This window comes from Festucalex cinctus, chromosome 6 (assembly GCF_051991245.1).
Source record: "Festucalex cinctus isolate MCC-2025b chromosome 6, RoL_Fcin_1.0, whole genome shotgun sequence".
NCBI classification, from domain to species: domain Eukaryota; kingdom Metazoa; phylum Chordata; class Actinopteri; order Syngnathiformes; family Syngnathidae; genus Festucalex; species Festucalex cinctus.
The window spans coordinates 10,731,857-10,758,295 of record NC_135416.1 but is presented as its reverse complement, the minus strand read 5'-3'; the positions used below and the strand labels follow the sequence as shown (position 1 = coordinate 10,758,295).

At 39.6% G+C, this 26,439-nt stretch overlaps 5 protein-coding genes across 9 annotated transcripts; 3 read left to right on the top strand and 2 right to left on the bottom strand.

The window, feature by feature from the left end:
* Nucleotides 1-136: 136 nt before the first annotated feature.
* Nucleotides 137-6,099, top strand: LOC144020203 (uncharacterized). 3 transcript variants are annotated; one of them, XM_077523433.1, is made up of 7 exons: nucleotides 137-279; nucleotides 1,845-2,030; nucleotides 2,096-2,241; nucleotides 2,325-2,386; nucleotides 2,472-2,585; nucleotides 2,969-3,067; nucleotides 3,276-3,496. In XM_077523433.1, exons 2-7 carry the CDS (start codon nucleotides 1,923-1,925, stop codon nucleotides 3,386-3,388), a joined length of 642 nt encoding a protein of 213 aa, XP_077379559.1. In that variant the 5' UTR covers nucleotides 137-279; nucleotides 1,845-1,922; the 3' UTR covers nucleotides 3,389-3,496. The 3 variants fall into 3 exon arrangements, with proteins under 3 accessions (XP_077379559.1, XP_077379558.1, XP_077379560.1); XM_077523432.1 differs by lacking the exon at nucleotides 137-279 and having other exon boundaries at nucleotides 1,168-2,030; XM_077523434.1 differs by lacking the exons at nucleotides 137-279; nucleotides 3,276-3,496 and adding an exon at nucleotides 5,952-6,099 and having other exon boundaries at nucleotides 1,169-2,030.
* On the bottom strand, nucleotides 4,495-9,385 carry LOC144020204 (cysteine-rich hydrophobic domain-containing protein 2). Its single transcript, XM_077523436.1, has 6 exons — nucleotides 9,002-9,385; nucleotides 8,098-8,152; nucleotides 7,851-8,006; nucleotides 7,708-7,764; nucleotides 6,744-6,803; nucleotides 4,495-6,431 (listed from the first exon to the last, which is right to left on the bottom strand). The coding sequence occupies exons 1-6, from the start codon at nucleotides 9,133-9,135 to the stop codon at nucleotides 6,381-6,383; spliced, it is 513 nt and encodes a 170-aa protein (XP_077379562.1). The 5' UTR covers nucleotides 9,136-9,385; the 3' UTR covers nucleotides 4,495-6,380.
* LOC144020199 (sodium-dependent phosphate transport protein 2B-like) lies at nucleotides 6,264-25,027 on the top strand. Of its 3 annotated transcripts, none has more exons than XM_077523428.1 (13): nucleotides 6,264-6,409; nucleotides 16,518-16,554; nucleotides 16,631-16,741; nucleotides 17,174-17,302; nucleotides 17,390-17,533; nucleotides 17,614-17,725; nucleotides 21,721-21,913; nucleotides 22,038-22,133; nucleotides 22,228-22,348; nucleotides 22,431-22,598; nucleotides 22,693-22,809; nucleotides 23,879-24,003; nucleotides 24,096-25,027. In XM_077523428.1, the coding sequence occupies exons 4-13, from the start codon at nucleotides 17,251-17,253 to the stop codon at nucleotides 24,636-24,638; spliced, it is 1,671 nt and encodes a 556-aa protein (XP_077379554.1). In that variant the 5' UTR covers nucleotides 6,264-6,409; nucleotides 16,518-16,554; nucleotides 16,631-16,741; nucleotides 17,174-17,250; the 3' UTR covers nucleotides 24,639-25,027. The 3 variants fall into 3 exon arrangements, with proteins under 3 accessions (XP_077379554.1, XP_077379553.1, XP_077379551.1); XM_077523425.1 differs by lacking the exon at nucleotides 6,264-6,409 and adding an exon at nucleotides 12,418-15,902; XM_077523427.1 differs by lacking the exon at nucleotides 16,518-16,554 and having other exon boundaries at nucleotides 6,273-6,409.
* On the top strand, nucleotides 10,788-12,275 carry rhbdd2 (rhomboid domain containing 2). The gene has a single exon (XM_077523429.1). It carries the CDS (start codon nucleotides 11,245-11,247, stop codon nucleotides 12,199-12,201), a length of 957 nt encoding a protein of 318 aa, XP_077379555.1. The 5' UTR covers nucleotides 10,788-11,244; the 3' UTR covers nucleotides 12,202-12,275.
* Nucleotides 12,556-15,046, bottom strand: LOC144020201 (OCIA domain-containing protein 1). The gene is made up of 8 exons (XM_077523430.1): nucleotides 14,829-15,046; nucleotides 14,624-14,708; nucleotides 13,619-13,672; nucleotides 13,492-13,539; nucleotides 13,257-13,386; nucleotides 13,020-13,180; nucleotides 12,752-12,913; nucleotides 12,556-12,681 (listed from the first exon to the last, which is right to left on the bottom strand). Exons 1-8 carry the CDS (start codon nucleotides 14,880-14,882, stop codon nucleotides 12,644-12,646), a joined length of 732 nt encoding a protein of 243 aa, XP_077379556.1. The 5' UTR covers nucleotides 14,883-15,046; the 3' UTR covers nucleotides 12,556-12,643.
* Nucleotides 25,028-26,439: the final 1,412 nt, after the last annotated feature.

Below are 26,439 nucleotides of genomic sequence, written 5' to 3'. Positions count from 1 at the left end.
TTACTTTGTATTTATCAACAATGTAATTTATGTGACCAAAATCATGTTCATATTAATAGCCAATTAGCCACATTCATTGTTTACTTTTGCAAGCAATTATTGCCTCATATCATCAGCTATTGCAAACATTTTTTCAGTATGATACTGCTTTTCATAGTTTATAGACTGTATGAGTTTTATATATTTTTTTTATTTTTTACAGAATCTAATATATAACGCTGTCTTCTAAAACTATTTTAGTTATTGAAGAGGATGATATCTTTAGCCGTTCCGATCTTGGTGAGACTCATCTTCTCTTTTTTTTTATATATATATATATATATATATATATATATATATATATATATATATATATATATATATATATATATATATATATATATATATATATATATATATATTAGGGGTGTGAATTGCCTAGTACCTGACGATTCGATTTGTATCACGATTCACAGGTCACGATTCGATTCGATACCGATTAATCCCGATACGAATTTATAAGTCGATTGTTGCGATTTTTTTTCATTCAAATTTAGAAAATACTAATCAGTAAGCTTGTAGAGTGTAAGATTTATATGAAAATGTATTATTTATTTATCTGAAATTTCAGTCTTATAGAGGTTGTAATCTGTTTCATGTTTGAACAGCATTAAAATAAAATATTAAGGCTTAATGTTCCGTTCATATAACATTCTTCCATGCTCAAGGTGTGAATCCTAAAAAAAAAAAAAATCGATTCTGCCGATTATTTAATCGATTCGAGAATCGCGCGATGTAGTATCGCGATATATCGCAGAATCGTTTTTTTTAAACACCCTATATTTATATATATATATATATATATATATATATATATATATATATATATATATATATATATATATAAATCGAATCGGCAAAAAAATCGAATCGGCAAAAATCGAATCGTCAAAGATCAAATCGTGATCGAATTGTCAAAGATCGAACCGTGAAAGATCGAATCGTCAAAGATCAAATCATGATCGAATCGTCAAAGATCGAATCGAGATCGAATCGTCTGAGATCGTCAACTAAAAAAATCTAGATAAAGTGGAATTCCCAAATGTGAATTTTTATTATTATTATTATTAATAATAATAATAATAATAATAATAATAATTATTATTATTATTATTAATATTAGTGCTAGTGGTATTTTTGCATTACTGATTAAAAAAAAAATTATATTTTGGTTTGGTTTTGGTTGTCCTGCGACTGTATGAAGTGTTAAACAGTTTTGTCTTTGTTGCTAAACGTGAGATTTCTATTGCGGCGAGCAGCCATTTGTCCTGTAAATCACACTGTTAAGAAAAAAACAAAATAAAACAAAGGACAACGATGAGAGTCCAGATGATAATCGATCACGGGGGAGACAGCCTCTGTGATTTGTCTTCAGAAGCCGAGCAGCTGAACATGTGTGAAACTTTGCCAGAGTCGTCGGATCAGAGATGGCCGATCTGAGGCGGTTGATTGATGGCTCACGAAGGCATTGTTTTGGCGCTCCTCCGTGTATTTGCCTGTATCTAGGCTGCGAGAGTGATGGGATATATAGTTCTAGTCAGAACCCGAGTAGCAGCATTTTAGAGCATTTCAAATTTATTAAAAAAAACATGTTGCTGACGCTTGTGTATATTAGTTGAAGGCCTAACAGACAAATTTCACGTCATTTAAGTAGTTGTCAGTGCGCCCTCCTGTGGACAAAATTAGCAACAACAATGAATTAGACCCCGTATGTTTGCCACCACTGGTTTAGACATTTTGGCGCCAACAAAACACATTACAAAACGTGTAAACAAAGTGTTGAACTTTGATATGTGCTTTTATAGAGCCGAGAGCAGATGTTGTTGATCATTGTGGTTCGAGCAACTCCAACATCTCCACATAAATCGACTCAGTGAGCCACAATGCTCTTCTTAATTCTCGCTGTGGCGCTTCTGCCAGCGGGCCTCGCGGCTCCTGTGACCGACTGTGGCGCGTTGACCCGGCAGTTGCAAATCGAGAGTCGCAAAAAGGTAAGACGCGCTTCTCCATGAGTCAATGGACATGACACATTGTGTGCGAATGTCATATGCTGCAGTTTGTGGGTGTGTGGAGGTACGTGGCAGAAAGCACCAACATGCCACGATCCAAAGATTTGACGAAGATGCTTGCGGACAACCTATGGGGGAAAATCTACTTTGCCAATGAGAGTGACTCCTTCTATGTGTTTCAAGTCAAGAAAATGTACAGTAAATTTGACCCGTGTTTGGTTTTATATTTTGAATAACCTGAATGTGTTCTATATGTGTGTTTTTTTTTTGTTTTAGTTTGGGCCTGTGTCACCGTATCATTTCTAAGGTGACCTTGGTCAACAACACTCTCCACATGGGTGAACTGTCAACATTCACATCGATCATGTTTTGGCTTTGCGCTAACTGCAAACAAGCACTGTGACTTTTGTGTGTTTGAATTAGAGCGACCAATCCCTGCTACTGAGGTTCTCCTGACCACCAGCTGCCCTGATTGCCTCCTTCTTCTGTCCAATTATACCATTGGAGAAAGCGCGTACAGGGGCATGCAGCTTCTGAGTAAGACGAACAACAAAAAGTGAAAACAATTTCAAAATCAAAAAAATTAAATCACTTGACGGGATGATACATGAAACTACTGATAAGCCACATAGGCTCCAATAGGCATCACCTAGTGAAATAAATAAGGAGTGTGAAAACGTGGCAAAAGGAGCAAAAGGGTACATCAAAGGCAGGCCAAAAATTTTGGGGGTGAGCCCTTTTTTGCCACCTGTTTTTGCTGCCACCGGTTTTGTTGTGATTCAGAATTGACCAGTGTACTCGAAACTAAGTCATGTCCGCCATCTAGTGTTAACTTTTTGAATAATATTTAAGAGTTGTTTAAAAAAACGTTTGTTGTGATGAAAGTGAAACACGTGCTGACTTTTGCTTGTGTTTACCAGCCAAGAGAGCCAACGTGACAAGTGCCGAGATGGAGGAATTTAAGAGGCAGGCGGCATGTCTGAACTTACCCTCACCCTCCATCCTGGACCCAGATGAAGGTGAGAACATTTGCCTTTTTATTTGATTATTATTTTAATTAGTAGCCTATGTGGAGGCCTCTCGATTTCATTTATCTATATTTCAATTTTCTATATTTCTTCTTTATCTGCGGGGCTAGAAAGCTTAACCAGCTAGAAAACAAACTATTAGCGTTCAATCTGTTAGCTATTAATTATATTTAAGTGATACTGCCCTTTTTTTTGCCAGGTTTTTGTCCAGATGAATTAGCTTCAAAAGACATCGGGTCCATTGATCTGTCCTCGATCAAGCCGACCCAGAATACAGTATATGAAACTATTGGGCAAGCTGCTCCTCAGTGAAAGTGGAATCAAGACGATTGTTGATTTTATAAAACAACAACAGCAATAGGCAATGTGAAGAGCATGTTGACCCAGTCTGAATTCAGTCAATAAAAATAATTACAAGTTGTTTTTTGCATTTATCAACAATATAATTGATATGACCAATTAATATAGCCACATTGGTCTACTATCTGTTCCTAACATTTTGACCTTTTTGTTTTTGTTTGTTTGTTTTTACAATGCGCGATGTGCCTTAATTGCCTTTTCATCTGATCTTCTCTTATGAGATTGTTGTAGTTAGTTTTCCCAATATTTCAGATCAACCCAAACTTACTTTACAAAGGAAGATGTGGCCTGTTTTCCTGGTAGTTTATTATGTATCATACATATTTCTCTCCAAAACACACACAGACACACACACAAACAAAATTATAAGAAAAGTCTGTGCAGAATTGAAAATCACAGTCTAAGATCAAGAGAGAACATTTGCATACGACACCATCATGTGTCCACGCTGCATAAATATCTGCATATTAGCGCCTCAAAAACAACGACATATAGTTCGGTCATGACCTCATAATGACATACAGTTAAGCTAAAATTAATTCACCTCTTGGTTACATTATGAGTTGGATGTGAAATTTAGCTGGAAGTGAACGTGTCAAGGTTGATATAGTTTTCTTCAAACATGCATATCAGGTAGTGTAAATATTGATTAGAATGTTCCATGACAAGTGTCAAATTCAAGGTCCAGGGCCCGCCACATAATTTTCTTGGTCCACTAAAGAAATATCATCCACGTCCTGTCATAGTTCTTGATCAAATGTGTACCAAAATTGCAAATGGCCTTTACTTTTAATAGCATTGCAATATTGCACTTTTTTGTAAACTAGTTTTCAAAAAATAGATTTTCTTTGATGTAAAACTTATGACGAGCTGACATCTCTATTTCAGTCATTTAGAAAAAAAATCAACAAAAACGTGAAAATTGACTCCCCTCCATAATACAACACTTATTGTCTTATTTCATTTCTAACTAAACAATGTAAAAAACAACAACCAAAAACTACATATGTGGGCAACGAATAGTGAATGTGATGCGGTAGATATAAAACAACACAAAGTGGTGGTATGTGTTTACTTCTTTCATTAAAGTGGAACAGCTGGAAGGGAAAGGGTCGGGGATAATACACTACAAAACAAATATTCAAGTACTGCGGTATAACCATAGAGAATACCCTGACTGTGCTACATTTTTGTTAATGATCGATGATAATCCCCTGAGTGTGACCCACATCCACACACTGCTTAGTTCCAAGTAGAGATGGGCATCAATGAAAAATTAACCTAACCCTGTAGAACTGTGTGGAATTCATTGTCGACTAATACAATCTCATTATTATTTTTTGTCCATTACCTGGAAAATGGAGCCAAATGCTTGTCAAAAGTAAACCTTCATTAACTAGCAAGTACCTCGTCACCGAACGTGTAAGCAGGACGTCTTGCTAAACGTTTGAATGGTAACAGCCACGATCTTCAATGTGGGACATTTCCAAAATGTAATGAAATCAAAATGACAGCTGCGGGAATCTACGCTGAGTTGTAAACTACAACTGACGACAAGCAGCTTATTATCGAGTTTAGCCACATTTAATAATTTTATTTTCTCATCTGGGCCACACTCACAGCTGTAAACCTCCCTCAGGGTTAGAAAGTAACAAGGATAAGGCCATATGAAGGAACACATCCATACTGTGCTTTTACAGTTGACACACGACTACGCACTAAAAGCAGTTGGAAGCTCCAAAGTCGAAAAGGAAATCAAAATATACAATTGAACTGCATTCCCCCCCCCCCAGATGTTAACCAATCCTCCTCCATGTTTTGCTTTTTAACTGGTGAGACATATGGAAAGCAGTCAATGATATTCTTCACAGACGCATTGCGTTCACTTTAGAAGTCACTCTTTTTGTTTTTGTCATGTGAAAAACACATAAAAAGATCGAATTAAACAAAAACAAATCCTTTTTTTTCTGAGAAAAAAAGACAAAAAACAAAAGGGTGACATGCCCTTTAGTATTTATAAATGTAGTCTTAGTCTGTAAGGTATTATCCAAAGGGTGAATATTTTATTGTATTTTTCTTTTACAGTTAACTTATCTTCAGTCCTATATGGCAGTTAAGTGTAAGAAAATCCTTGCACAACTAAAATTTGACAAGCGTACGACTTTGGAGGTTCCGCCCTATTGCAACATGTCACACACACTCAAAACAAACAAACAAACAAAACAAAAAAAGAGAAATTAAGACATATTTGGCAAAAGAGGAATTGGAAAAAAACAAAACAAAACAGAAGGCTGCCAAAAAAAAAAAAAAAAAAAAGATCTGTGATGTGATGTCACAAAGTTTGTCCACACCATTGCTTTGACCAAAAAGGTTAAAGAAAAAACAAATAAAAAAAAAAAACATCCCTTCGTCACTATTGGCCTCCCTCCTTGTTGCCATGGTAACTCAGGGCGGAGCATATGCAGTCCCCGAATGTGGAGTGCAGTCACGACTGTGTGATTGTCCGTGTGTTCAGGCAACGCACAGTGAAGCGCGCCGACGTGATGAAAGGCGACCACGAGGATGTCTGCTGCTTCCTGCTACACCTTCGAAGCTTCCCGTCTTCCAAAGCACTGGGGTGTATTTGGTGGCTCCACGCTAGCCAACGCTTCCAACAGTGTTCCCGTCGTCATGGTCACTCACGCTGGGCTCCAGTCCGGAAACGTGCGGGAGAAAGAATGTTCGGAGATTCCCGTTTCCTGCGCCAGTCCTGAAATCCAAACCGCCGCGGGAGCTTGCCGACTTGCCCCAATTCACTCGTTAGGATGTTGGACTTGTAAACCAAAAGGCGAAGAAGGGCAATTGTTGCCCTGTAAACAACAACAAACAAAAAAAACAACAACTTGCGAGTGATTCTGGAGGAAAGTTCGTCGGCAGCTCGGATGGCGACGGCTGTCAAGATCGGCTAGTCGGGTCTGAAGATGGGGACCTTGGGTAGGAATTCTATTAGGATTACCTGGTAGCGACAAGAAAAAGAGTTACTTTGAAGTCAACTTGACTATCTTCAGTTTGTGTAAGAAAAAATAACTTGATGCATTGCTGACTCATGAAAAGCATATTCAGTGGTCAAAATTGTAAGAAGGGCTTTCAGTGATTTCAACAAAAGATTAAGTTGCGATTCTACTGACAGATAATTGCAATTTTGATTCACAATCTTTTCATGACAAGTTGAGCATGTTAAACTGCGCCTTTAAGAAGTCACTTAACTTCCAAGTATGCTCTTTTGTATGCTTTTCATTGGACAGTAATAACAATACACATCACTTACATATTCCATCATGTTGTTGGATTCACACTTTCTTTTGTTCAGTCTCCAATGCAAACACAGCTGAAAACCGATAAAAAAAAATAGATATATTAATACAGTACACCAGAGCAGACCATTAATGCCCATTGATGACATCAGACAGTGGTGGATTCCTCCCTCCTAGCTTAGCGGCTAATTTTTGATGGTTGTAAATAACAAGGAGGAAACAACAGATGCCGCTGTACCTGTATTATTATTATTATTATTATTATTATTATTATTATTATTATTATTAAGACAAATGAGAACTGAGTTGAAATTAGGGCTGGGCAATTAATGAAAATTAAACCGTGATTGCGCGTTTGGCTTCTCAAGATCACAAAAACACAATAGAAGAAAACCGATTACCGTGCCTAACAGCGCCGTGTGTTTGCTAATTCCTGTTGCTTTTGCTAATGCTAACAGTCAATGCAAAATTCAATTGACAGACTAATGGAAAATCAGCATCAAATTCCCAAAGAGAGAGTTCCTTGAATAATGAATATTCAGTGACATATAGCCAAATAATATAACAATACTCGCAATGTTCTTCTTCATCTCTATGTGTGTAGCTCATGCTTGCATAGTGCCACACTGCCCCTAAGAGGCCAATGCGTGTACAGCAAGAACACGATATTTATTTTCATTTAGTGCGATTTTAATATACAGTATTTTGTTTAACTAATATATTTTCTGGTAGTTCTTTTAAAGTTGAGTTTTGGGAGTTACATAATTATGTTTTCCATAATTACCAGGGCATATTTGAAAAACAATCACTTCATAAAATATTAGAATTTAAAAAAAAAAGGGCTAAGTATAAAAGTTGGACTGAAGTTGGGATAAATTATCTCTGCCTTTAATGTCAATATTTTTGTAATGAAACAATGAAAGGATGTCGACATAAAAATGTGAGATTATATGTTAATGAAAAATATCATCTACACACCTTGTGGTACAGTCGGCTGTTCTCCCACTCTAGAAGTTTCTCTATAGATCTTCTTGTCTGGAAGACAACAAATGCAAGTGCGCCTCGGTGAGACCGGCGTGCACTTTTGGGTGCCGTTTGGGTGTGCTGCGGGGATGCATTACCCGCTTGCTGAGGCAAATCACAGGCCACAAACTGAAGCCGAGCGTGCAGCAGCAGCACAGGCAGCCGCACAGGAGCCAGCGCACGTTCACCGGCAGTGTCTTCTTCAGACAGCTGTTCACGCGGTTGATGCTCGCTTTGAACTCCTCGGGTGCCACCTGACAGGGCGATGAGACGCGCGCGTTGATTATGGTGCAACAATGGAAATAAGAATACTTATCAAACGATGCATTTTACATCAATACTCACCTTCCCTGTTAGCGCTGAAGGAAACTCGGATTCAAATTTGTTGCTAAGTCCAAACCTGTGGAATTCAGGGGACATCAGAATGTTGCTGTAAACAACTACTATACAATTAGAAGTAAAAATAAATAAATTAATTAAGTCAAACAATTCCGTTCAATGAGGAATTCTGCCACTTTTGAATCGCTCAAAATTCAGAAACATCATTCATGGTGTCAGAAAACTCTGCAAGGCAGCATATCTTTGATTAATAGTGGATGTTTACTGTTTACAGAAACTCTTCATAAAAAGCAGAATCATCAAGTTAGTGTTTTATTATTAGATGGAGTAGTTAACTTCTTATACGTGTATGACGGTTGAATGTTTTTAAATTATGTGCTTTTATAAGTTTTATTTATTATTTTGTCCTATTCAATACATTTGTTAACTTATAACTAGACTTCATCAACACCCCGTCTTTAATTCACCTCTTGGGTGTTTTTCTTTTCTTTTTTGTTTTAAATAGTCATGTCAGATTAAGATGGGTTTTAATGCGAAGAGATCGCCCAACGGTAAAATCAGAAGGATTAAATTCAGTGTAAGCGTATCACCAACCATGCAAAGGTGGTTGCAAAGTGTGAAACAAAAGTCAAGACAGGACACTTTTAACTGCTTGACATTAGTATAAACAAACAGGAAGCGGACATATAAGATGAATCATGTTCTTAAAAAACGACAGAAATATGTAAATGATGTTTAAACTCTCAATGTTAGCTGGCGGCTAACAGAGAAGCTAACAGGCTAAGGTCTTACACAGACGGCTGCTAATCAGTTAGCATCCGGTTAGCAGTCCCTCACCACACTCGCGTATCGTCACGCGTCAACGTTTGAACTCTCCCCCCCATGCCAGCCGACATTGTCGGCCACTTACACGGTGACGTGTCCGGAGCCTCGCACCACCACCGGGTCGGGTGCGTACTTGAGGAGCTGCTCCTCCGCGGCCCTGTCCTCGTCCTCTTCTTCCTCCTCCTCTTCCTCGTAGATTTCGTCAAAGTCCTCCATCATCGCACGCACGGCCCGGAGGCGAAGCGCCGCGCTCCCCGGTGGAGATGCCACCGCGACGGATGCGGTGCAGCTGAGCTCACCGGGAAGCGGCTGCCCTCCGATTGCGAAATTGACAAAAGCGAGGACAAATTCAAAAGCGAGCTGTCCCGAAGACGATAGTTCACATCTCTAAGCGGCAGTCTAGCAAACAAAATATCAACATCCGCTGCAGTCGCCATACGACACCGGAAGAGCGAGGCGACAGAACATTACTACAGAACAGAACTGGGGGTGGGGGAGAATCGCACTTTTGTATAGATCATTCGGTTGCTCCAAACTTTTTTTCTTTTCTTCAGATGCAGTGTCTGAAACTGGTGTCTTGTTCTTGCCTATATACATACAAAGACAATTTATTTTTATTTTTTTACTAATGCAACATAAACGTAAAATGTCAATTTCTATGTATCAGTGTAATTTGGCTAGAAAATAAAATCTACTGCACAATAAAATTACAGTAAATTGATTTTTTTTTCCTAAGCAAAGTGTACTGTATTCTGTATGTATGTATTCATTCTGTATGTATGTAAGGCAAGGCAAGGCAAGTTTATTTGTATAGCACATTTCATACACAAGGCAACTCAATGTGCTTTACACAAGGAAAGACAACACATAAGCATCAAGAAACAGTAATTAACATTCAGAGGAAGAAAAATAAATGAAAATAGGTTACAGAATTTACTAAAAAGAACACACTAACAATCTTAAAACATTATTCAACAAACTTTAATACATTTAACATAAGGAAGTTTAAAATAATCATAAAAATAATTAAAAAGGAAAAAAAACTTAATTAAAGCTGTTTAAAAGTCCCTAATCAAAGGTATAAGAAAAAAGCAAAGTTTTTAACCTGGATTTAAAAGCATTTACACTCGGGGCTGACTTCACTTCTGTTGGCAGCCTATTCCATCTGTGTGCAGCATAACAGCTAAATGCAGCTTCACCATGTTTGCTTCGAACTCTGGGTTCCACTAGTTGGCCCAAGTCTGTAGATCTCAGAGCCATGCTGGGTTTGTACTCAATCAGCATTTCTTGGATATATTCAGGACCAAAACCATTTAGTGATTTATAGACGAGTAGCAGAACTTTAAAATCAATTCTACAGCTCTACTGGGAGCCAGTGTAAATCCTTATGTAAATGTACTGAATTCAGCATTCTAACTACTGGTTACTTACTTTGATTTCAAATGCCTGACCGTAAATGCCTCCCCCCATATGAAAGGCGACCTATTTCTTAAATTAATTTAACATATTATCTACTGCCCAAAGCCAGCTGGGATAGGCTCCAACACCCTCGCGACACTTGTGAGGAATAAGCGGTCAAGAAATGGATGGATGGTTCTCTTACATTGAAAGGCTCAACCGGAAGTACTTTTAAACAACTTTTCTCGTCTTGTTTTTTTTAATGCACCCCCCCCCCCCCCACCACCACCACCACCCCCCACCCTCAAAGAGGAGAAACAACCACAAAATTTAACATCGAGACACAAACAAACACCAAGATTGCCGACCAAACACTAGTTTTACTGCAGGCTCCGCTCTCCGTAACCAGTGTAGGAAATGCCAAAATAAAAATTAGTCGGGACTGCGTGTGGTATTTTCAAAATAAAACAACATACACTTGAAGTGGAAGTGAGTTTTGTAAAATTTTTAGTAGGTGTTCTGACGAAAAAAAGTTAGCACACTGCGGATTATGAAAACAATCCACTTACTCTGCTATCATAGCACATTCAGACAAGTCAATGAATGCGACATGAGGGTTGAGCCCGTACCGGATGTCTTATTCTGAAAAGCATAACCGAATAATTCTTCCAGACACTGGTAGTTGGACTGCGAGAACAGCTAGCATTCGTGTCATGCTGTGGCCATAGTATTATTTTAAATTTTTTACGTAATTACATATACAATTATTGGTATTTTTTAATTGAACAATAATGTGAAACCTAGATGCGATGATCCGTTTATCTGTAAACATTAATAACCGTACTTCCGGGTTTCTGTGCTCATTTCCAGACCACTTGTTCGATCAAACCGGTTAGTTTTTACTCCCGTTTAGAACCCCACGACCAAAAGATGAGCACGGGTCATTTACGGACGCTCCTACAAGTTTTCAAAGATGCCGTTCCTGTCATTACGAGTGGGATGCTCCTCATTGCCCTCACGTCTTGTGCAGTGTATGGCCTCCAAACCTTCTTGGACTTCTCTGAGGGGAGCCTCAGTGTAGGGGCGAGTGTTTTTGTCAAAGGGCATGTGCACACACTCTTCACGTACCCTTTCTACCACAGAACCCCCACTCAGCTGCTCCTCAGCATCTGCACCATTGTGTTCCTCGGTGGCAGTTTGGAGAAAGGCTTTGGCACTGTTCGCTTCCTGTTTGTGTGCATCCTGATGTCCACCATGACAGGCTTGCTGTACGCCTTTCTGGATCTCCTGCAGGAGAGCAATGGCAGTGGACCCACAGAGGACCTGGTACCAATGGCCCTTGCTTGTGTGGCCCTCACCACCACACACACAAAAATGGCCAAAGCATTTCTCTGCGGAGTCACCTTCCCCGCCATGGCTCTCCCATGGGTGTTTGTCCTCATCACCAGCTCAGTCATTCCTCACACGGTGCTCCCCTGCAGCATCATCGCCACTCTCATCGGATGGTCGCACGGAAGAGGATGGTTCTCCTTCGCGGACGTCTCGGAGGCCGGGGCGGGCATTGTGGAGAAAACGCTACCTTTCCGCTTACTGAGGAGCATCAGCATGGTGGTGTTTGTCCCAGCTTCCACAGAGGACAGGAGGAAAACACTCCTCCCTCAAATCAACCCAACACCAGGATCCTACCCAGTGCAGGTCTACGCGCCGGCATCATGCGCCAACGTCGCGGTCAGTGGCTCAGTTACGATGCACGAAGGTTGGTCGAACCCTAGCATTGCAGTGTCTGGACCTGCACCCTTATCTAATCCTCAGGCCTCTGCATCGAGTCTTGGCAGGACAAGTCATGGACAAAGCTGCCAGCAAATTCACAGTCACGGCCAAATATAGTTACCTTTTTTCTCTTTTACACCATAAACATAGAGAAATGTTCATGTAAATAAAACTATTTTAATCAATTGTGAGATGGATGGTGTTTTTTTTTTTTCCTTTTTAATCAAACTGGAGCAGATTCAGGACTCTTATGATTATAAAAATACACCCACAACTGTCGTACACTCCTTCAAAAAAAAAATTAGAACTAAATATGAGTTAAAAAAAAGTCGATAGCTTTTCGTACAGTGAAGCATTGCTACTCAGATCACATGCTCAAATACATCAATATCGATCCTACATCGGAGAAAGTGTATTTTTATGTATTCCGCTTTTGAGTGAAATAAGATTAAATCATTGATAAAGAGAACATTTGACGCACTTTGGTTTAATTGAATCTTTAGCAAAGATAACACCTTGTGTCATAAGATCGGTGAAGCACATTTTTACACAAAAATATTTATTCTTCCCAGGTGTCTCCGTAGATATTCTTCTTCGCTGAAACGAAGAGAAATTAATTAAACTTTTTCATTAAAAAACAAAACCTTAAGGATTATTTTATCTTTACCACTTTTTGTTGGTCTTTCTGGCCCCTTTTCATTGGAGGTTTTGAGCATCGAATCTGCCTTCTGGGTGAGTGTGACCTCGTAGTTCTCTCGATTTTTCACCCGCAGGTCCTCATAGAGGATGGACTTTCTCTTGGGTTCGTTTTCTTCCTCATAGGACTGAGCTGGAGATGATAGTTTGACACAGAAGGTGGTTATCAACTCTTGTTTAAAAAATAAATAAAAATACTCCAATGTATGTTGTAGTCCCAACAATGGAGCAGTTGTTACCTGGTACACTAAAGTCGTCTGTTCTCCGTGTGGGAACAGGCGCTTCTGGATTAAATCCATATCCATGCTCCATGGTGGAAGCTGGCGTCTCTGCTGGCTGGAACATGGCGTCATAGTTTTGATGGTCTGGATCACTCAGTTCTGACTGAGCACCTCCAGGTCTAGACAAGAGAATCACAAACTATCTGGGGTGTGCTTGCTGTTTGTTTATTTTTTGGTGGTGGCGCTACTACATACAGCTGTGACGACAGTCCCGTCCTCTGTCTCAGGGCTTCTCCCAGACGAGAGTTGTCTAGCCTCTTGAACTTCTCTTGACATACCTTCAGGTAAGACATCTTCCCTGCCAGGTAGCCACAGAAGCCAGCAACTGGGAGACACAACAAAGGACACACACAGTGTGAACCATTTGAAGAAATCGGTTGCATTTGTGTTCAACAACAAAATGTTTATACCATCGTGTATTCAAACTTACAGACCACTTTGGGAAAAGCTCCAAACCTTGGAGAAGCAGAGAGAGACCCTAAAAGGAAACGAGAGGGGGGCGGAATTTATTATGACGGCTATCCTTTTATGTTGCATATGTTACTATGTGGGCTTACCTCTGGCAACCAGAGCTTGAGTGACGGCCATGCTCACTATAGAAAATGGCACAGCTGCGAGGGAAGCAACATGTTATTAAATGTAATTATGGACAATATATAAAGTTGAGTTGAGTAGTGAGGGTGCATATAATCAAATACACCCCCCCCCCCCTTCCCCTTTAAGCTAACCAGACTCTCATAATGCATAGCATAATGCAGAAGTTTAAAATGTGTGATGTGTAAACCTTTTTTTTTTTTTTTATGTTTGACAGTGAACTTCAACTGTAGTGGCATTAAACTGCTTGAAGCCTCTTGAATTGTTCACTATTTGTCAAACTGCTGCTTTTGTTTTGTAGTTAAATTGAATTTTCTGCTACCATACAGCACTTGTATAACAACTTCACCCTCACAGGGCAAAACAAAAATACTACTACTACTACTACTAATAATAATAATAATAATCATCATCATCATCATCATCCAAATCATGGTTGAAATGATGGAAATTATCGTTCGTATCTTGAAAAACTTGGGCATGTCACCCATAAAGGCACCACTGTATATTTTCTTGCTTAATATTATTTTTTAGTCATTATTTTTGTAATTGCCATTTTTTTTTTTTTTACTGTTGGAGGTGTTTTTCTCTCAAAGTGCCATGAGAAATAAAGTATTTTATTTATTTAGTTATTTCATACAATCAACAAAGCTTATGAGACCATGTTTTGATAGCTTAAAAGTCAAGCAAGGCTAATTGGTCTTAGTTTAAAAAAAAAAAAAGTAATGTAATTATTTGTCTTTTTAGTATAAACAATAAGGGAAAATATTTTCTTTTCTAAACGGTTATTATATATAATTGAAAAGTTTTTTTTCCCCCTGTTACAAACAAGCACATTTTTAAAGTTTGTACTTATTTACTTTAATTATAGGTGTTTTTTTTTTTTTAACCCAAGTATTTGTACTAGTTCGACTTATGTATGTCTATTCCACTAAATAATTAGAGTGAGGCTATAGTTGCTAACTTACACCTGTACCAAAAGCTTTCTTCGTTGCATTCCTTGAACACCCTCAGCTCCTCCTCCGTGGGGATGTAGTCTGTGCCCAAGGGTGACTGCGGGGGAGCAACCACAGACATTTTTAATCTAGTTACTTCAGACCGTCCCCGTAGCTAGCTGGCTAAACGCTTTAACACATGCGACGGTCGGGTTGTGTTTATCGGCGTGCAGCTAACCTGTGCTCCTTGACGCTTCCGCTGCTCATTAAAACCCGCGGTAGTGGACGACATGGTGACAAATTCACAATTGCACGTTTGCTAGTCTTCAATGCATGTTAAATAGTAGAAAATAGTAGAAAAATGAAACACTACAATAGAACTGGTGTGTGTACTGCAGCACTGCTCGCTACAATGTCATCGCTGACTGTGACGTAACCCGGAAATGAAAAGGTGACATTTGTGGAGGTGTGCCCCACAGTGAATAAACCAAGTTACAAAATTGAAATATTTTTGTAAATGCATGTGACACAATTTTACGCTTGTACTTTATATTAAACTACGGGAGAAAGATTTATTATTAGTCCTTTTTTTTTTTTTTTTTGGGCATGATTCCCCCCCCCAAATACCATAGTATGGCACCTAGATGTCGCTGTTACACTGTGTTTGTTTGGAAATGACAAAGAACTTTGTGCAAGTGCAACCCAAAAAGGCCAAATAAAGCAGACAACCCACACCAATTGTTTTCCTAAAGTTGCTGTATGATTTAAAGCAATGTAACATTACAAAAGATTAAAAACAAATCAGTTGACAAGAACATTATAAATAAACCGCTCGTTTTCAACCACTTCAAGATGAAAATATGTGAATATTTTTGCACAGCTATAATGTTCATGAAGTGAAAGAGATCAAGCAACTGGATGAGAACAATAAATTTAATATTAAAATCTACATAGAATTCATAAGTGCACCTGTTGTTTCCCCATGTAAAAATCTAAAAGTAGCACACTGTGATGTTGACCAATGGTTAGCTCTATTAAGAAGATCAATAGTGTGCTACAATGATCCACACTCACACGCATTAGGATAGTCAGTCAGTACAACAATGTGAGTTGGATTGCAACACGCGTCACCGCAGAGATTACAAGAAATTTGTGAGGGACCAGCGAGGTGTGTTCATTTTATCTGTGGGAGCTCCTAGCTAAGCTGAAAACATTTGGCGACCCGCCTTTACCTTCACACTCCACCTGTGTGGATGCAGCATTTGACACAAGGCAGCAGACAGGCAACATGGATGCACTCAAGCCACCTGGGGTGAGGACATTACGATTCATATTATTCATGTTGCAGGTTTTATTTGAAAATCATTTATATTTTGGAAAAATATAATAATTTTTTGTTATTCTACAGTTGCCAGAAATTACCGCAAAATATGTCTAACCAACTTTTAATATTAAAAAATATATATACAGCTTTCAAAAAATTTCTTACTGGAACTACCAATCATGAAGATACAAAATAAATATGAGCTACCTAGTAACATCATTAGACAATATCCAAATGTATTTTTGATGCATTAGCACAAACATTTAAAGACCAAACTGCTGAGAGAATTCAAATATTTAAATGAATATAAAAATGAATTAAGATGACTGTGTGTGGATGTAACATTGAAAAAAAAAACATGAAATCAATTGAGCTTCATTTCCGTGTCATTGTCTTGTACTAATGGAATTTTACTGCGGCTGCAACGACAACACGTGACTCTCGAATCAATACCTTGTGGCATGTGAGTGGGTAAATGTGTGATAGTCGTTCAATTGATGTGTGTTTTGGAACTGCTTAAAATTAGAATATTGACTATTATTTAATAATTTGCAACACCAGCTAGCATATTGGCATTATTACAAATGAATACGATCATTTCAGCTTGCGGAGGATCGCAATGAAAGAAATGACAGCAAAAGTAAGTTTTTAAATGTCACATTTGTTGCGCAAAGAAGCTATGATGTCACAATAACATCTTGTAAATGTGAAAATAGAGCAAAATGGAAGTCTTGGACACTCAACCCTGGCGCTGGTGGATGGGCAGCCAGAGGAGGAAGACCCTTGGGACCTGCCTGAGCTGAAAGACACGGGGGTGCCATGGTCCGGTGAGGAGGAATTTTAATGCACATATTCACAAAAGTGATATTGAATGACAAGATTCCAAAATGAGGCGTTAGCCCACTGCTCGATGAGCCCAACAAACATATTATGATTACGCTACTGTCAGCATACAGTTTGTCATTATGCCATAAATAAAACTGCAGTGTATGTTGGGTGTGTTTTCCAAACAGATTTGGTATCATAATGACAAATTGATAATAAGCACAATATAAAAATGCTGATAAAAGGTTATCATTTCATGTTAAATCTGAGTGCAGACCAAAGCTCATGTTTTAACACGCCCCATGTATAAAATAAGTATTGAATCGCCTTTTGTTGGAAAGATGCACACCCCTCATGGATATTGCAGCTATATCTGCATCAATATTAATCATAAAATGATGGAAATGACAATTTCATCTTATGTATTATGTCAGCTTTGGACACCAAGGGGAAGGTGCTGCGGGTGTTGGTTGCAGTGGTGAAACTGGCTGTGCTGCTGGGGCTCCTCTACATGTTCATCTGCTCCCTCGACATCCTCAGTTCAGCTTTCCAGCTCGTTGGAGGTGAGCGTACGAAAGTCTGACATGTCACTAATGGTGCATTTGGACAACAACAACAAAAAACTCATTTTATTCACCTCGTCCGTGCAGGTAAAGCAGCAGGCGACATTTTCCAGGACAATGTTGTCTTGTCCAACCCTCTGGCGGGTCTGGTCATTGGCGTCCTGGTCACTTTGTTGGTTCAGAGTTCGTCCACTTCGTCCTCCATTGTTGTCAGCATGGTGTCGTCTGGATGTGAGTGCCAACACACGTGACGTGACACATACATGATGTGATTAGTGACCAAGCATGTTTTTTTGTTTTTTTTGTGGTAGTGCTAACAGTCCAGCTGGCTGTTCCAATCATCATGGGCACCAACATCGGAACCTCTGTCACCAACACCCTGGTTGCCATGACGCAGGCTGGTGACCGCAGTGTCTTTCGCAGGTAACTAATGCAGGAGGTGGGAAACGTTGGCATGAGAGCAGTCGGTCAGAATATCTGATTTGGCCCCCATGCAATTCCAAAAACAAAACCTTGGAGAAGCTCTTCTAAAAAGTCTCAACATTTGTTCGATAGACAACTTGACAGATGGTCCATGGTTTCCAATAGTGTTCCCATTATAACGTACACTGACAGTTCTAGAACCCTCTGGTGGCTAGTTTATTATTGCAATTTAATTTTCATTAGGGATGTTTTGGCCTTCTACGTTTAAAATCTGTGCTAATTGTCAGATGAAGGGGAACGTAATATGCTCGTGAAGCATCAATATGTGGAGGAACTCAAATGTGTGCGTGCACTAGCAAGTAAGCGCCTTGTTATTATTATTAGAAGTTGTAGATGGTTTATATGCATTGCTATTATGTAGAAAAGCACAATATTGTGCTTTTTTTGGTATGAGCTCTTTTTTTTCTTTTTTTTTTTACAATATTGTGACCTTTTTGAAATATTGCCAACCCCCCCCGACAATATTGTAATAATTATTGTATCATTGATTGATTTATTTATTCATTTTTCCTTTCGGACAGCAATTGTGACAATCAAACATTTCATCATACAATTTTGACATATAATAACCGAAAAGAAAAAGGGCTGGCAGGAAGAAGCATAAAGCTGATAAATTCCCGCCCCCATACTAAACTAGGACACATAAAATCAAGCAGTAATAGTTAAGAATCAGCAGAGATGATAAAATTTCACGCCAGTGATGGCTCTCAGGGTGGCCGCAGCCATTTCCTCTGCATTCTTCTGGCGATCAGACATTTTTCGTCGCGTACGAAACAGCCAGTGGAATCCAATCCCAAGCAGCATCAGCATAACCACCAGCACAGCAAGCAGGTACAAATCTTCCACGTCCTCCAAATCCAGACTGGTCAGACACAATGGTCTCCACTTAGCCCAGGAATCTTCAGCATATCCAGACATGTGAGTTCCACTTGGACATGAACGCTGAGTAGGTTCAGGTCTCATCGTAGAAAAGATTTTGTCAAACGCACTTAGAGACCAGCTAATTAGATCCATACTGGTTTGTCGAAAGTTTTTGGAGCAGAGCGTCCTTATTCTCAGCACTCAGCATAGCTTGTACTTGTCTAATACCATTTTGATACCATGAATAATTAGCAAATATTGGAAGATGATCCGTTATATCATTAATCAGTATACCACTATTGATTTCATTTAACAAAATATTTGTATAGATATTATCTATTAGAGTAGCACTATGGGTCGTAATTCTTGTAGGACATGTAATTAATGGATGCAGACCTCGTGAATACATTATATCAGTGAAGTCTTCAATATGTATGTTTTTGTTGGGGTTTAACAGATCTATATTCATGTCACCACAAAAGAATATTTGTTTGTTGTGGATTGTTGACAAACGTTTTTGTATACATTCGGTAAACATTTCCACCTTAGAGTCCGGTGTGCGATAGATACAGCTTACAATTATATTTTTACCTTTTATCACATTAATTTCAATCGTAATACATTCCATGAGATTGTCAACCTGTATCGACATATTATGCAGAATATCAAACTTAATGTTGCAATCCACAAACAAGGCCACCCCTCCACCTCCTTTACCAATTCGATTTGTACATACCATATTATATCCAGGTAAATCAATATCCAAGTCCTTGTTTTCTTTCATCCATGTTTCTGAGATTGCAATAATATTTATTTTATTGTTGAACCTCTGCAGGTATTCTTTAATATGTCCAAAGTTTGTTGAAATGAATTATTGAGAGCTTACCAATGAGATTGATTGATTTGTTGAATTGTTCATCAGTATAATAGTGGCACTTGTCCGCTTTGTTGTTGTAGAAGTTTTTGTCAGGGTCAAATATTCCATTTGGATCGTTCAAGGCATATTCCACAAATTGATCATCTAAGTCTGTGTAGTTTGGTGATATGGGGTCAACTTTTTGAGACATGATTAATTGTCGTAGACTTCCAGCTCCTGCAATCTCTTGATAACCCTGGTTTTAATCTCCTCTGGTGAGCTCCCTTGTGTCTTGATGAGGACTTTGCAGTTGGCGGTCCAAGTTGCCATAATTTTCCCGTCTTTCTTCAGTTGACGTGCCTTTCTTGCGATTTCAGAATTCTTTTTGGTCAGGTTTTCATTTAGAAAGACATTCTTGCCTTTCAGTTTTGGGCCTTGCTTGAGGAGTGCGATCTTGCTTTTTCTGTCAGTAAGTTTCATGAAGACCATTGGTGGTTTTCTCCCTCCAGATGGAAGTGTGTAACACTCTTGGATATGCTGCGCTTCCACCATTATTTCAAATTCCCGAAGTTTGGTTATCACCTGTTGCTCCACTGATTCATTGTCAGGATTTAAATCAGAATCCTCATCACTTCTTCTGGCCGCGGCTTGTGCATACGTGCGCGGCCTGACTTTAATGCCGGTGATAATGACATCGTTGATACGAGATTTTTGATCAAGCTCATCTACCTGTTCCTGCAAGATGACAATTTGCAGGTCTTTCTTTTTCATCTCCTCCTTCTGGGCTTGAACCAGATCCCGCAGTTGTATCACCTCTTCCATCAGTTTCTGGTTTGATTCCTTTATGGTTTTATCCATTTTTTGGATAATAGCCTTTAGCTCCTCAATTTCTTCCGTTCTTTTCCCACTAGGCATGTTGTAAAAACAAAAGAGTTGTTGTTACAGCTGCGCCGCAGGGAGTGAATCGCAGAGCGATAAGTTGCGTCCTTCTCAATCAGAGTCAGGAAGCAGAATCAATCATGACCTTCATATTGTGATAAAATCGTATCGTGATGTTTGGATATCGTTACAGCCCTAGTCAACATACAAGAAAGTTACTTCTATTTGCCTATTTATGTAGGGCTAGAGTTTTCCCTTTTCATCTGGCAAGAAATAATAGAATAATATAAGATAATACTGTGATTGGTTGGCGACCAGTTCAGGGTGTACCCTGCCTACTGCCCATAGCCAGCTGAGATAGGCTCCAGCACCCCCCGCGACCCTTGTGAGGAATGAGCGGTCAAGAAAATGGATAATATAAAATAATAAGTATAGGTGATAGGTATAATAATAATAATAATAATAATAATAATAATATATACAAACAAAAATATAAGGTAATAAATAATATCTATTATAAGATAAAAAAAATATAAACGTTTAAAAAGAGATAATAGAAAAACTGCAACATTTCTTAAATAGCTAAGCACTAATATGCGGGGGCTTTCAACAAATATTTGTATGTAAAACACTTTGAGGCCATAAATAAAAAAAAAAATGTAATAAAAAAACAGCATGTACACAGCAAAATCAGCAGTGTCAATTCAACACCTACAGCGTGAAATTTAACGCTTCAAAACTATAATTGGTTCACACCAAATGTAGTTAAACAACCCTTTCGAAAGTGCTACATTCTTTGTTGAAATGTAATTTTTTAAATGTAATTTTTAGTCAACACAAGTGTTAAAATATAACACCACCTAGTGTTGCTTTAACACTCAAAAGGAGCTGTTTTCATCAGCTAATGACACTGATTGTTTACAGCTGAGCATGCCACGTGACAGCATAATGTTACGCCGCTGCACAAACCATTTCATACTCTTTGAACCCAAAGACAGGGAAAACGTAAGACCCCTGCAAATCGGAAATACGGCTTATAATAACTAAAATGGCTGCTTATTGTAAATAGATTCCCACTTTCCCCACACCTGATGAAACGGATGACTTAAGTTCCCTTCCTTTCTCAAAAGATTCCAATGTCATAGTTCGGTTTGAACAGAATTTGAAGGCGCATGATAATGTTGCTATTATTGCAATAAATCATTTGGTGTATCATAAAACAGACACAGTAGTCATAAGTGATACGCTAATAACACAGTAGTGTTTGTTGCTACCAATACAAATGAGCAAAGTTCATTCCACTATGCTTTAATCTAAATATCTTTACAACTGTGCCCAGGGCGTTTGCAGGGGCCACAGTGCACGACTTCTTCAACTGGCTGTCGGTCCTGGTGCTGCTGCCTCTAGAGGTCGCCACAGGCTACTTGTACGAGGTCACCAAGCTCATCATCGACTCGTTCCAGATCCAGAGCGGGGAAGCGCCCGACCTGTTGAACGTCATCACTGATGTCCTCACAGAGGCCATTATAAAGGTGTGCAGCATACACGGGATACATCAACCTGAGATTTTTCAAGATTTGTTTTTCACACCCGTGGCCAATTTAGCATCGTCAGTTTTACAAATACTTTACACATTTCTGTTTCCATCTGATACAGCTGGACAAATCTGTCTTAAGCGAAATCGCCACCGGAGATCCAGCAGCCCGGAACAAAAGTCTCATCAAGAAGTGGTGTGAAACGTATACCAACATGGTAGGATCAAACATTATTCATAAAATAGAAAAAAAAGAAGGTGTACTGTAACTTTTGAACACTTTCTACACGGTAAACTGTGGCTGATTTTCAGAGCACTGTAAATGTGACCGTTCCTGGTCCAGAGAACTGCACGTCTCCTTCAATGTGCTGGTTTGACGGCAACTACACGTTCACGCTCAAGAACATTTCACAGACGTACAACATCAAGAAATGTGAGTATGACGTGACATAAAGTACTTCATTTGTGTGTGTGTGTGTGTGTACTTGACATGGTGTCTATGTATGTGTTGTCAGGTGATCACTTTTTTGTGGACGTGAACTTGTCCGACCTGGCTGTGGGTCTGATCCTTCTGGCTCTCTCTCTGCTGGTGTTGTGCTCATGCTTGTTGCTGATAGTCAAGCTGCTCAACTCCATGCTCAAGGGGCAAGTGGCCATGATCATCAAGAAAATACTTAACACGGGTGAGTGGGTGCGCGACGCTCGCGTCTTCGTACAACGCGTTCCATGTGTCTGGTGAAGGTCCCGTATGCTAACGCTGGATGTGCATGTGTGCAGATTTCCCATTCCCCTTTGGGTGGGTCACAGGATACATCGCCATTTTAGTTGGAGCTGGAATGACATTCATCGTGCAGAGCAGCTCGGTTTTTACCTCAGCTATCACTCCGCTTGTTGGTGAGGTCACTCATCCGTTCGTCCGTCCGTCCGTCCATCGAGCCATCCATCTATCCATCCGTCCGTCCGTCCGTCCGTCCATCCATCCATCCATCCATCCATCCATCCATCCATCACCAACCCTTTTTCAATCCATCCATCCATCCATCCATCCGTCCATCCGTCCGTCCGTCCATCGAGCCATCCATCCATCCATCCGTCCGTCCGTCCGTCCGTCCATCCATCCATCCATCCATCCATCACCAACCCTTTTTCAATCCATCCATCCGTCCGTCCGTCCGTCCATCCATCCATCCATCCATCCATCCATCCATCACCAACCCTTTTTCAATCCATCCATCCATCCATCCATCCATCCATCACCAACCCTTTTTCAATCCATCCATCCATCCATCACCAACCCTTTTTCAATCCATCCATCCATCCATCCATCCATCCATCCATCACCAACCCTTTTTCAATCCATCCATCCAACCATCCATCCATTGCAAGCCCTTTTTTCCATCCATCCATTCATCCATCCATCCATCCATCCATCCATCATCCATCCATCACCAACCCTTTTTCAATCCGTCCGTCCGTCCGTCCGTCCATCCATCCATCCATCCATCCATCCATCACCAACCCTTTTTCAATCCATCCATCCATCCGTCCGTCCGTCCGTCCGTCCATCCATCCATCCATCCATCCATCCATCCATCCATCCATCCATCCATCCATCCATCCATCACCAACCCTTTTTCAATCCATCCATCCATCCATCCATCCATCAATCCATCCATCCAACCATCCATCCATTGCAAGCCCTTTTTTCCATCCATCCATCCATCCATCCGTCCGTCCGTCTGTCCGTCCGTCCGTCCATCCATCCATCCAGCCATCCATCCATCCATCCATCCATCCATCCATCCATCCATCCAATGGAAAAACAAATGCAAACGTATTACCTGTATTATTTGCATATTGGTCTTATCAATTGAAAACAAACCAAAACAAGAAGAAAACAGAGTACGAGCATGTTCAGCTGAAGTGGAAATTCTCATGGCCTGCCTTATGCACATGCCTGTAGGTATTGGCGTCATCAGCATACAGCGAGCCTATCCATTGTCTCTTGGTTCCAATATTGGCACTACCACAACAGCCATCTTGGCAGCCATGGCCAGTCCAGGAGACACATTGGCAAACGCTCTGCAGGTCGGTCGTCTACACAAACACAGTATTTCACAATCAAGGCCTTTTTGGTGATTTACCTGCATGATGACTAAGTGCACTGACGGCTTCTCCAGATCGCCCTCGTCCACTTCCTGTTCAACATCTCCGGCATCATTTTGTGGTATCCGATTCCATTCACCCGATTCCCCATCCGACTGGCCAAAGGCTTGGGCAACATCACGGCCTCCTACCGCTGGTTCGCTGCGGTCTACATCATCTTCTGCTTCTTCCTTCTGCCGCTCCTCGTCTTCAGTCTGTCGCTGGCTGGATGGCAGGTCCTCGTGGGCGTGACCTGCCCTCTGGTGGCCCTTCTCATCATCATCATCGTCATCAACGTGCTGCAGAAGAGGAAGCCCGGGTGTCTGCCAGCAGCCTTGCGCTCTTGGGACTTCCTTCCTCTTTGGGCTCACTCTCTGGAACCCTGGGACAAAATGGTGGGCATGATCACTGCCAAATGTTGCTGCTGCTGCAAATGCTGCAACACCGTTGAAGATACAGGACGAGTCAACAAGGAGGGGCAGATAGAAGCCTACGATAACCCTGCGATGTGTGCAGAGAAAGAGGTGGAAAATGAGATCAAGATTGAGCTCAACGGTTTGAAAATGACCAAATTTTGAGTTTCAGCACACGATCTAAGCACATTATTGCACAAGATTAACATATTATTTATGTCTTCACTAGATTATTTAATGCAATGGACTGTAAAGAGGAGCAGTGAAGTAACTTAATGTATGACAGTATGTAATGTAAACTACAGAGCATATCTGTGTGCAACTACAAATCACACATTCTTTCCATTTCCAATATTGCTCAGTTTCTATATTTTCTTCTGCCTTCATTATGTTGTATGTTTTCCACTGTAACGGGAAAACAACACAATGCAGTGACCATGTGCACATCTTTTAAAGGTGTGAAATGATTTTGTAATTATAAAGTGATTATATTCAAAGAATATGTCGTTTGAAATTAGATGAATGTCCATCTAAATAAACTTTTTCAACTTTAATCTTGTGTGTCAATTTGGGGTTATCTACTACTGCTACTACAATATCTATTTCAACTGATCAATTTACTGCTTCTAATAATAAAACCCATCCCGGAAAAATCCATATGTCATGTCACGTTGTGGAACAATGTGCATGTGCAATATCGTGTAGTTTGCTGTGAGTCATGGCTTACATTTACTGTCATTAAGTTGTTCGTAATCCACTAGAGTCTGTCCATGCTTTAAAAAGACTTTCATCACTAACAAAATAATTTTATAGTAAGATAGTGAGAACCGTGTGTCCACACAACCCCAGTAACCAATATGCAAGCCCCCTGCTGGTCACAATGTGCAATTACAAAAAGTTAAATGACATTCGGGACTGCCTTTTGTCAACACGAATACAATCGTTGAGACTACAATCACGTACTGTAGGCTACTCAGAAATGTTGAACATCACTTGTGGGAAGTGCCCGCACACACTGGACTTTGCATGGTGGTCTTTTCTTTTCACTTGATAAGACCGCCGCACGTGCGACTTTGATTGAGTGTGTAACAACAGGTGTGCACAGGTTAACTTTGTTCAGGTGAGAAATAAATGAGCTTCTAAAGAACATGCTAATCTTATCTCTTGTCATAATTCAACTTTTTTTAAAGTGTCAAAATGCATCTGATGGACATGGTCGTATTTTTTTTTTTTTTTTTTTTTTTTTTTTAAAGCTTTCATATGTGTGCACTTGTAGTTGTTAGATTAGGGCTCATAATTTTGACTGTCCAGTAGAGGGCACTCTTGAACTCTGCTGTTCCAGTAGTTGGAACGTGACTGCAGACATCTCTTGGGAAGACATAAATAAAGTAAAATATTTTAAAATACATACAACTAGTGGTATTCGTCGAAGTATATATTAGACTATAGTAACATGCCCCCCAAAAACACAAAAGTTTTAGAACTATTTAATCTAATATTCCGTAATTATATATAATTTGATTTATTCAAAATAAAAGCAACTGTGAACTAATAGCAATTTTAAAAAAGAACCATTTGCAGGTTGTTAAATGAATCATCTTGCTGCACGAATGGGTGCTAACTTTTTTTCCTTTTTGTGATAACAATCTATTTCCCCACTTAATTAAATTATTTTATCCGGAGAACATGTTGCATGTGAAAATCATTAATTTGTTCAATTGTATAGTCTCCTCATGCCTGTAGTTACAATGAATAAGCTTAATGAGAGTCAGTTATAAAATAAAATCAAATTAATATACTGTCTTGATCTAATACTGATAGCAAAGTTAATTATTTGTATCATATCAGAACTTAGTATTGGTGAAGCATACAGTACAGACTACTAGTACAGTAGGAGAAAAACCCAATCCAATCTAACTGCTCAACACTGGCATCTAGTGGTTAGAACAAAATTTACTCGTAGGAC

Bases quoted from the DNA above. Each gene is read 5' to 3' on its own strand.
- LOC144020203 (XM_077523433.1), top strand. From the start codon at position 1,923: ATGCTCTTCTTAATTCTCGCTGTGGCGCTTCTGCCAGCGGGCCTCGCG. The intron at 2,242-2,324 runs GTACAGTAAATT...TTTTTGTTTTAG, and splicing joins GTGTTTCAAGTCAAGAAAAT to TTTGGGCCTGTGTCACCGTA. The intron at 2,586-2,968 runs GTAAGACGAACA...TGTGTTTACCAG, and splicing joins CAGGGGCATGCAGCTTCTGA to CCAAGAGAGCCAACGTGACA.
- LOC144020204 (XM_077523436.1), bottom strand. From the start codon at position 9,135: ATGATGGAGGACTTTGACGAAATCTACGAGGAAGAGGAGGAGGAAGAA. The intron at 7,765-7,850 runs GTAATGCATCCC...GTTGTCTTCCAG, and splicing joins TGATTTGCCTCAGCAAGCGG to ACAAGAAGATCTATAGAGAA. The intron at 6,432-6,743 runs GTAAGTGATGTG...TGTCGCTACCAG, and splicing joins CCAACAACATGATGGAATAT to GTAATCCTAATAGAATTCCT.
- rhbdd2 (XM_077523429.1), top strand. From the start codon at position 11,245: ATGAGCACGGGTCATTTACGGACGCTCCTACAAGTTTTCAAAGATGCC.
- LOC144020201 (XM_077523430.1), bottom strand. From the start codon at position 14,882: ATGTCGTCCACTACCGCGGGTTTTAATGAGCAGCGGAAGCGTCAAGGA. The intron at 13,181-13,256 runs GTATGTAGTAGC...TCTCTTGTCTAG, and splicing joins ACGGGACTGTCGTCACAGCT to ACCTGGAGGTGCTCAGTCAG. The intron at 12,682-12,751 runs GTAAAGATAAAA...TCTTCGTTTCAG, and splicing joins AGAAAGACCAACAAAAAGTG to CGAAGAAGAATATCTACGGA.
- LOC144020199 (XM_077523425.1), top strand. From the start codon at position 15,879: ATGGATGCACTCAAGCCACCTGGG. The intron at 17,303-17,389 runs GTGAGCGTACGA...TCGTCCGTGCAG, and splicing joins AGCTTTCCAGCTCGTTGGAG to GTAAAGCAGCAGGCGACATT. The intron at 22,349-22,430 runs GTGAGTATGACG...ATGTGTTGTCAG, and splicing joins GACGTACAACATCAAGAAAT to GTGATCACTTTTTTGTGGAC.